General features: G+C 46.2%; 1 protein-coding gene and 1 non-coding gene across 3 annotated transcripts in view; both read left to right on the top strand.

Annotated features, from left to right (window-relative positions):
- LOC114602486 (solute carrier family 2, facilitated glucose transporter member 5-like) overlaps positions 1 to 10,351 on the top strand; it is a 39,774-nt gene extending 29,423 nt beyond the window's left edge. For both annotated transcript variants that reach the window (XM_028740750.2, XM_028740749.2), the window contains exons 7-12: positions 278 to 465; positions 1,818 to 1,928; positions 2,991 to 3,092; positions 3,825 to 3,897; positions 5,386 to 5,513; positions 6,327 to 10,351. In XM_028740750.2, the coding sequence (XP_028596583.2) occupies positions 278 to 465; positions 1,818 to 1,928; positions 2,991 to 3,092; positions 3,825 to 3,897; positions 5,386 to 5,513; positions 6,327 to 6,563 (839 nt within the window). In that variant the 3' untranslated portion in view covers positions 6,564 to 10,351. The remainder of the gene's footprint in view (positions 1 to 277; positions 466 to 1,817; positions 1,929 to 2,990; positions 3,093 to 3,824; positions 3,898 to 5,385; positions 5,514 to 6,326) is intronic.
- TRNAA-UGC (transfer RNA alanine (anticodon UGC)) lies at positions 4,423 to 4,492 on the top strand. Its single transcript has one exon. It is a non-coding gene; the product is annotated as a tRNA-Ala (tRNA).
- Positions 10,352 to 10,427: the final 76 nt, after the last annotated feature.

Below are 10,427 nucleotides of genomic sequence, written 5' to 3'. Positions count from 1 at the left end.
TTCTTAACCCGAGGTAATTTTTCTGGGTTAGCGGAGTCTGTAACCTGAAGCGTATGTAACCCGAGGTACCACTGTAATGCCTTTTATAGAGCAGCTGGGCAGGATGGCACTGGGGTTGGGTCTATGGAACCAAGGACCCATGAAAGTTTAGGAACTGCTGTTGTTCATGAATGAAAAACCTTGTGAGTGGCGTGGGCTGCAGGCAAAGCACCTCCAGTCTTTTCTGCCAGGTTCCTGCCACCTTGGTGACTTTCCTTCCTTCCTTCTTCCCATCCAGCCCTGAAGAAGCTGAGGGGCTGGGATGACGTAGAGGAGGAGATGGAGGAGATGCGCCTGGAGGACCAGGCGGAGAAAGCCGAGGGGCGGATGTCCGTGCTGACCCTCTTCACCTACCGAGGCCTCCGCTGGCAGCTCATCTCCATCATCGTGATGATGGCGGGGCAGCAGCTCTCCGGGATTAACGCAGTAAGTAAACCAGCATCCCAAGTAACACTTGACCATAGTTGGGTGTGATGGGCCTCACTAGAAGGGGATCTAAAAGCAACTTTGCCGTGTCTCCTGACTCTGGGCTATGCATCCCGCTTCTTCCTTTGCAGAGGTACCGTATTTTTCGCTCTATAGGACACACTTTTCCCCCTCCAAAAATTAAGGGGAAATGTTTGTGCGTTCTATGGAGCGAATGCGGGCTCCTTGGCTTCAGCGAAAGCAACGCGAAGCCACCAAAGCGCAGAGGGAGTGCTCCCTCTGCACTTCAGAGGCTTTGCGTTGCTTTCGCTGAAGCCTGGAGAGCGAGAGGGGTCGGTGCGCACTGAAGCCTTTGGAGCGCAGCGGGACCTCGCACTGCACTCCAAAGGCTTCGGGTTCCTTTTGCTGAAGCCGGGAGAGCTGCGCAGCGCTCCCTCTAGCTATTCTGGCCTTTGGATAGCCCCGCGAAGCGGCTATCCCAGAAGCCAGAACAGCAAGAGGCTATCCCAGAAGCCAGATCCCTCTTGCTGTTCTGGCTTCTGGGATTCAGAATTTTTCTTTTCTTGTTTCCTCCCTGCCAAACTAGGTGCATCCTATCATCTGGTGCGTCCTATAGAGCAAAAAATACGGTACCTTGCCAGAACAGACCAAAGAGGCCTATCTAAGCCTAGCATCCGGATTCCCATCATGCCTAACGATGGATGCTTAAGAACATAAGGAGCCTGTTGGATCAGGCACAGCCTGTATTTTATACTGTATGTTATGCTGCTTTTACAATTAAGTGTTTTAAATTTGTTGTTAGCCGCCCTGAGCCCGGTTTTTGAACAGGGGAAGGGCAGGTATAAATAAATTTATTTTATTATTATTATTATTATTATTATTATTATTATTATTATTATTATTATTATTATTATTCCCATAGGGGCATCCAGTTGGCCCCAGGGTGCTGGACTAGATGCTCCTTTGGTTTGATCCAGGAGGGCTCTACCTATGTTCTTACTCACCATTCGCTTCTTGCAAGAGAATCGGACAAATTTACAGAGGTTAAGGCTAGCAGTGATGCCTCTGAATAGCAGTTGCTGAAAACTGGAGGAGAGCAGAGAGCTCTTCTTCTGCTCAAGTCCTGCTTGCGGGTTTTCCACAGCCACGTGTTCAGCTACGGTGAGAACAGGACGCCGGACTATTCCTGCATTGCAGGGGGTTTGACTGGACCTGGGGGTCCCATTCCGACTCTTACCATTCTGTGATTCCATTGGGCCGATCCATCTCGGCACTCTTCTGACGTTCAATGCTTTCCTGCTTGTGGGCATGACTGAAGTTCGGTTGCTTGTTTGTCTTTCATCCAACCCCAGGTCTACTACTATGCTGACAGTATATATAGGAGCTCAGGTGTGGAGGAAAACGACGTGCAGTTCGTGACCGTGGGGACAGGGGCCGTCAATGTCGTGATGACGTTGTTAGCGGTACGGCTTACCATGTTGATTTTTTATTATTATTATTATTATTATTATTATTATTATTATTATTATTATTATGCACCAGAGCTGGGTTAGGTGCTCGACCTGTGTGGGGTGGCGAAGCTTTTTATTATTATTATTTTATTTATTTAACAAAGTTTATATTGATAGTAACAACCTGGAAGCAAGAAATATTAATATTATCAAGAAAGGGGTTTCAAGGTGGCAGCCAACAAACAGCTCCTTCAAACTGCTCCTCTGATAAGCTTTTAATTTAACCTTATTAATTAATTAATTAATTAATGCATGCATGCATGCATGCATTTAACATTTTAATACTTTCCTTTTATCTAAGCAAAATAGTAAATATTCCTGTAGTGGGGAATTAAGCTGCTTTTGTTATAGTCATGCTACTAAAATGATCACTTAAAGAACAGGTTGAAAAATAAGTAGTGAAAAATTGTTTATTAGCACCTCACATTGCAACTCCCTGGCTATTGATAATTATGTATGTGCCTTCACTGGGGTCTTTTTCGCACCTGTTAAAAACATTTTTGTTTTGTCACGCTTACCCAGATATCTAAAACGCTGGTGTGTTTTTTAGGTTTTTTGCTGGTTTTGATTTTTTAAACATTTTAAATAGTTGTTTTCATCGTTCTTGCCAATAATTTTATTGTTTTGTTCTGCTTTGAGGATTTTTACAGTCAAAATTTTATGAAATAAATCATTTCATTTCAAATTCACTTTTAGGATTAAATAAATAAAAACAAACCCATTTAAAGTAGTAAAATATGTACATATGAACTAATAGTGTTCACTGCTAGCAGCAGTTAAGAGGATCAATACTCCCTACAGCTGCATGAAGTAGTTTGTAAAATAGCAGTGTGTGAAAACTGCAGGGATCCAACATGAAAAGCCCTGTTGGACTCAAAAAATGAGAATGTAGGGAGCTTGTCTTGAATCTCCTGGTGTAAGAATTCCATAGTTGTGGTGCCACCACCGAAAGGCCCCTGAATGAATCCCTTGCATACGAATTTACAGGCTTCTCTCTTCCTCCCTATCTTCTAGGTCTTTATCATCGAGTCCCTGGGGCGGAGAATTCTGCTTCTGGCCGGTTTTGGGATCTGCTGTGTCGCCTGTGCTGTGCTAACGGTGGCTCTGAACCTCAAGGTGCGTTTAGTGAGCATCTTTGCCTGGGCAGGGGCAAGGGGCAGCTGTCCTCACCAAGATTTTCTGCATGTAAAACATTCAAGTACCAACCACCATGAAGCATAATAACAGTCCTCTCCTCTACCCTTTCACAGGCCATAGATTATTTAATAGCCATAGGCCTGGGTAAAGAGGAATGTTTTTGCCTGGCGCCTAAAGACATGCAATGATGGCACCAGGCAAGCCTCTCTGAGGAGAGAGTTCCAAAGTTGGGAGCCACCACAGAAAAGGCCCGTTCTCTTGTTGCCAGCCTCTGAACCTCTATGGGATTGGGGACATAAAGAAGGGCCTCAGATGACAAACACAGGATCCGGGTCAGTTTGTATGCATAGAGGCAAGCCTTAAGATATTGAGGTCCTGTGTATTATTATCTAGAGCGTTTGTACTCCACCCGTCAGCCAAAAAGGTTGGCCGTGCCTGTCACCTTCCTGCTCCCTAGTCCCAGTCTTGCCTTTCTAGAAATCAGTAGGAAAGAGGAGGATGTGGGGACAAGTAGTTAGCTCTGCCTAGTTAGCTCTGCTTCTTGGGTCAGCCATTCGTTGAGCTCTGGCTCCCCCTACTGTCGGGCTCCTTGCCTTCCGCCCAACAGGCACCAACCTTCGCTGGTGTTCGATCGCCCTTCTTGTTTCACTGTTGACGCCTCAACAGGGAAACTGAGAAATGGCTCTAAACAGCAACCCCATTCCTCAACAGCACATCAACGGGATGCCCTACTTGAGTATAGCCTGCGTTATCGCCTATGTCATCGGACACGCTATCGGAGCCAGTAAGTATGCTCAGAAAAATGAATGGTTTCCTTACATCTCTATACAGTGGTGCCTCGCAAGACGAAATTAATCCGTTCCGCGAGTCTCTTCGTCTTGCGGTTTTTTCGTCTTGCGAAGCACGGCTATTAGCGGCTTAGCGGCTATTAACGGCTTAGCGGCTTTAAGAAAAAGGAAACAAACTCGCAAGAACTCGCAAGACGTTTCGTCTTGCAAAGCAAGCCCATAGGGAAATTCGTCTTGCGGAACGACTCAAAAAACGGAAAACTCTTTCGTCTAGCGAGTTTTTCGTCTTGTGAGGCATTCGTCTTGCGGGGCACCATTGTAGTATCATTGCTGGTGTGAATCATTATCTTTAATAATCATTTCCCTTGCTCATTCGATCCTTTGCACCTCAGGCTGGGGGAAACTCCTGTCTGGAAACCCCAAGAGCTCCTGCCAGACAGTGTAGATAACACTGAGCTAGATGCAGTAGTGGTCTGACTCTGTATAAGGCAGCTTCCTATGCCCCTGTATCTCAAGGGAAGGGCTGTAGCTTAGTGGTAGAGCATCTGCTTTGCATGCAGAAGGTCCCAGGTTCAATCCCCGGCAGAGTCATCATCATCATCTCCAGGCAGGGCTGGGAGAGACCTCTTCCTGAAGCCCTGGAGAGCTGCTGCCAGTCAGTGTAGACCAGGCATGTCCAAAGTCCTTTTTGGGGGCCTAATCCGGCCCGCCGGTCAGTTTAATCATGCCCCTGTGGCAGTTTATATCCTGGGGTAAAAGCTCAACAACTTCAACCCTAAAAAAAGGACAACAATTTTGGTTGGTCCTTTGGTCAGCCCTCACGGCCCTTCACTTCATCAAAACTGGCCTTCTTTGAAAAAGTTTGGACACCGTTGGTGTAGACAGTTCTGAGCTAGGTGGACCAATGGTCCGATTCAGTAAAAGGCAGCTCATTTATTGTGGAATTGCTTTGAAGTGCTTCATTGGAAGCAATTCACGAATGTAAAGCAATATCGTAACGCCCTTGTACAAATCTATGGAGCAACCTCGCCTCAAAAAGGATATTGTAGAGTTGGAAAAGGTTCAGAAAAGGGCCACCAAGACAACTAAGGGAATTGAATTTTGGATGATTCAAGACAGATAAAAGGAAATCCTTCTTCACATTGTTAAACTATGGAGCTCCCTTCCAAAGGAGGCAGTGATGGCCACCAACTTGGATGGCTTTGAGACAAATTCCTGGAGGAGATAGCTATCGATGGCTACTAGCCATGATGACTATGCCCTGCCTCTACAGCTGGAGGCAGTCAAGTTTCTGAATACCAGCTGCTGGAGACCATGGGAGGGGAGAGGTCTCTTGTGTTTGAATCCTGCTTGCGGGTTTCCCACAGGTTGGCCACTGTAAGAACAGGATGCTGGACCACCTGGGCCACTGGCTTGATCCAGCAGGCCTTTCTTACGTCCTTACACACGATAATAAATAATCATCCCTTTCTCCCTTCTCCCAGGCCCGATTCCGAGTGTGATGATAATTGAGATGTTCCTCCAGTCGTCTCGCCCAGCTGCATTCATGGTTGGAGGCTCTGTTCACTGGCTTTCAAACTTCACAGTGGGTCTGGTCTTCCAATACATGGATGTAAGGAAATTGCGGATTCATAACATTTCTGCTTAAGGCGATTCAGTTTTATACAGGGGCACAGAATATGTTTCTCTTTGGGGCAGCCTTCAGAGCATTACTCTGATTTAGCCAGCCCAGAGGCCTCCACTTTTGTTAGGAGCAGATTGGGACCCTCCTGGCTCCTTCTTATCACTGGATCCCTGATGGCTTGGAAGCTGTAATACCGCCCTTTGGCCATCTAGTGTGGTGGCGCTGCAGTGCAGGCCAACTCTTTTCTATGCAAATTGCCCTGGGGTTGCCACTCTAGGCATCCCAGCCATGCTGTCGAAATTCCCTACTCCAAGTCCCTAAATGCTTCCTGTGGGATTGTTCATGGCGAGTGCTAGCCTTTGACAATGCTAGACATTTGCCAAGGCCCACCCTAGCAGAATCAAATGGTAAAGTTTTTCTGCTTTGGGTTACAAGAGGGGAAGGGAATATTTTGCAGCTCGGGGGCCATGTTCCTTTCTGTGCAACCTTCCAGGGGCCACTGCTGGGAGGGGTTACACGACAGAGATTTGCTTCTCTTCAATAGAGGGTTGTCAACTCAATGTAGACCCATTGAAATGAATAGACCCAAGTTTGTTGTGTCCATTAATGTGAATGGGACTACTCTGAGCAAGACAAACACTGCATACAACTCAGCGTGGTCCTAAATCGAGCCAACATCCCAATGCATTTTGAACCTGGTGATGGTTCTTCTGGAGTAAAGAGTATGAAAAACAAAATCAGTTTCCAGTAACTCATCTCATCTCTCTCTCTCTTGTTCTCACTTATTTTTCCTCTATATAGCAAGGACTCGGGGCCTATTCCTTCCTCATTTTCTGCGGCATCTGCTTGCTCACCGTCATTTACATCTTCCTGGTAGTCCCCGAAACCAAGAACAAAACCTTCATGGAAATCAACCAGATTATGGCAAAGAGGAACGGCACGGAAGAAGAGGCGGACAAAGAGGAGCTGAAGGATTTCGCCGCTATCTCACAGCCTTACAGCAAAAAAGCCGAGGCGCAGAGGAACAGCGCCCTTTAAGACGCCTCTGGTCCCTCGCCTAGGAGTGGCTGAAGCCCAACTCTCCTCCAGCCGTCTTGGTGGCAGATGCCATCCTTCGAATTTCCTCTCCCTCCCCGCATTGTCGTGGGCGAGGTGTAAATAAACCCGTGTAGCTGTGCCCTGCAGTACCCTCCTTGCTACATCCTTCTCACATGGACAAAAACTCCCACCAGCAACCCCCCAAAAAAGATACTGCCCTTTCTCTAGCATCAAAGACTTTGCCATTTCTGGATGCCTTGCCTATAATTCACCTGTTGAAGACATATTTCTGAAGAACCAAGATGGGGAACTTCTTCCTAATTTGGAAGTGTTTCCAAAGATGGTAACTGAGTTTGGAGGACGTTGGCAAAGTGATCTGCAGGCAGATGTGTGTTTGGTTGTTAGGCTGCTGTGAATCCGTCTGACCTGAGATTCACTGTATGGCTGGACCCAAAATCCTCTTAGAAATGTAGCGTTTCCTCTCTGCATTTCAGCACAGGGGGAAGCCTTTCCTTCTCACGAAGCCATGCTGCTTACACTGGGGTAAGGTGAACAGACAATTCTTCTTCCTTCACCTCCCATAAACTGAAGCACACGCCTGGGGATGTACTCGGAGATGACTCAAGATAATCTGATTTTAGACACCTAGCATCCAATTCCTCTTTGCCAAAGGCGGAGGACGTGCCAAAATTCAGCACCTTGTAAAAGATACGAAGAATAATCAGGCGAGGCTGCACGGGAAAGTTTCACAGAGCTGGAAGGGGCCTCAAGAGCATTCAATTGTGTTTAACAATTTTCCATGTTATGTGGAAATCAGGGACTTTGGCTGAGGCTTTGACACCCCGTATCACAGCAGTGGGGGACATAATTGTGCCCCCCAGCCCCTCCGCCATTGACCCACAAGACCATTTCAGCCAAGCCATACCCACAGGCCGTCTTATTGGAGGGTTCCTAGTAGACCCATCAAAGAGAATGAACATGACTACCTTAGATTCATGCATTCCAGTGGGTCTGCACTGAGCATAATTCGGTTGGATACAATCCTGAGATCTGGTAGGACGTCAGGTGCAGGCAGGTAAAGACCTGACCCAGCCAAAAAGGGCTTCGCCAAACCTACCCACCCCAAAACCAGCCCTACTGCAACACAAACCCAGAGGCCTTTCATCTGCTGCAGCCCTTATTTTAACTCTGCATGGGGGTGGGCATGTGACAGAGTCCCTGTTTCATTGCAGGAAGCCCTGCCAATGGAAAAAAGTGAAACTCTATATCTGTCCAATGCCTGCACTGGCATTTCTAGCCTTAAAAAGCCCCCACGCCCAACTTGATGGGGTTCCTAACGAGGTCTCAAATGACACAGTGGACCCAGAATAATTCTGAATTCCTTGCTGGAGAGTGTGCATGTGTTTACAGCGGGGTCAAGATGTTTTGGCACCTATCTCTGCTCGTTAAGGAAGTGAAAGGAGTCTGTTACAACACAGTTTTTAACCTCAGCTCTTCCCCTGCTGCATTGGTATCAATTGCCAGGCTATAATGGTTATAACTAAAACACTAATTTTAATCATTTTGATTGTCATTAAAGCACAAATGGAGCTCTAATTTTGATTCAGCCTTAGCTGAAGAGGCAAATAAGTCTAGAAGGCATTATCCCTTGAATGCCTTCCATCTGACCAGCTTAAGATTTTGCTCTCTGCTTTTCCTGAAAGTAGACATTTTTCTTACCACCTAGAAACAATCATAAAAATTTGCAATTTAATTTTAAGCACAATTTACCATGTGCTTTAAAAAGTGGTGAACGGGTGTCCTTGCTTGTGGATGAAGTGAGGAATACAATACACATTTGAATTTTTAAAATTATTGTTATTTTAGTATTGAACTGGGGTTATTTTAGAGGGGAAAGCAGGTTTTTAGGATTAAGGGATGTATAACACACATTCTAAGGGACGCAGGTGGCGCTGTGGTCTAAACCACTTGAGCCTAGGGCTTGCCAATCAGAAGGTCGGCGGTTTGAATCCCCGCGATGGGGTGAGCTCCCGTTGCTCGGTCCCAGCTCCTGCCAATCTAGCAATTCGAAGGCACGTCAAAGTGCAAGTAGATAAAAAGGTAAGGTAAGGTAAACAGTGTTTCCACGCGCTGCTCTGGTTGCGCCAGAAGTGGCTTAGTTATGCTGTCCACATGACCCGGAAAAACTGTCTGCGGAGTGGACAAATGCTAGCTCCCTCGGCCTGTAAAGTGAGATGAGCGCCGCAACCCCAGAGTTGTTCGTGACTGGACTTAACTGTCAGGGGTCCTTTACCTTTAGCACACATTCTGGTTTAAATCTGTGTTTTGCTGCTCTACGCCCAGCAGTGGGTTATCTCAGCCAAGGGATACTGGCCAAGTCAGTGGAGGCTGGTTCATTCCTAAGCCACACTCCACCTGCCTGCTTTATTACTCAACAGAAAGTGTAGCTTCTTTCCCTTTAGTTTCAGTATTGCCCTTATAGAACCGAATGGAGGAGGATGGGGACAAAACTACAGTCAGACGGCTCTGTCTGTCATTTACTCTGGCTCCATCTGCTGGTGAGCTCCCTGTCTTACACCCTACCAGTTCCAACGGGAACCAGCCACCTCTGGGCCAAGGAAGGAAATGGGAGAGAACTGATAAACAGAAGGTTTTTGTATCAACAGAACTAACAATTTCTCTCACACCGAACAGGCTTGTTTCTCCTGGGTGGTGTGTATATATGGAAACAAACCAAAACCCCTTTCACATAGAAAACTCAGATCAGAATAGTGTTCACCTAGCCTTGCCCTTGACATGCTAGCTTTCCACATGCAACCTGAAGTGGCAGAGCCAGGTTAACCACCTGTGTGTGAATTAGGCTTGCCTGAGTGGGTCCCTTTTCCTGGCCCAGTACTAAAGATTTTTTTTAAAAAAAAACAACCCAGAACAAAGGATTAATTGCTTTAAAACAAGGCAAATTGTTGGTCCATCTAGCTCAGTGCTGCCTACACTGACTGGCAGTGACTCTCGGGTTTCAGGCAGGGATATATTCTCAGCTTTACTAGGAGATGCTGGGGGATTGAACCTGGGACCTTCTGTGTGCAAGGCAGATGCTTTACCAATGAGCTATGGCTCTCTGGGGTTCCCAGTCTTATCTGGAGCTGCCTGGGATTGAACCATGCAAAGCAGATGCAGCTATGGTCTCAGCCGCACACTCCATTAATTGGGATGCTCAGCTGGTCTCAACGATCAAGGTGGGCTCTCATAATTGACCCAAGCTGTCCTAAGGAATAGGCAATGCAACCAAATGCTTGTTTTTCAAGAATTTTGAGTCCCAGCATGTTCAGTTGATCTTGCTGCCCAGTAAGTTTTGAGCTTCAACCTAAATCTCCCAGTTTTATTATGGGTTTCTGTTTACTCACTGTCTGCCCCCTCCCATCCATTTTTAATTGTTGCTTGTTTGGACTTCATATAACAAGACACACAAGTTTAATCACAAGATATGATTGATCTTCAAGTGCCTCCAGATTGCCTATTATTAAGCATCCATTTCAATACATTTGCAAGAGGTTAAATGAAGCTGCATCACAGCAAGTATTAATCCACAGTTTCCAGCTCATATCCTCCATCACTTTCCTTACTGCAAAAAGAGAAGTGGATTTGTTCTACAGACACTCCCAAGCAACTATAATGGTGCAACCTGAATTTGCCAGTATATGATTGAATCCCTCTTGAAAATAGTGACAGTCTGGAAGCATCCTTGGTTTCAAGGCATATGATGAGTTTCTCACCTGCCCCACAAAACAGTATTTGTCTATGAACAAAGGGGAAGAGTGTTTAAAAAGACAATTTTGTAAAAAGAGTGGATATTGTGTGTGTTGT

Source organism: Podarcis muralis, chromosome 7, assembly GCF_964188315.1.
Source record: "Podarcis muralis chromosome 7, rPodMur119.hap1.1, whole genome shotgun sequence".
Lineage (NCBI taxonomy): Eukaryota > Metazoa > Chordata > Lepidosauria > Squamata > Lacertidae > Podarcis > Podarcis muralis.
This window is presented reverse-complemented; position numbering and strand designations above follow the sequence as displayed.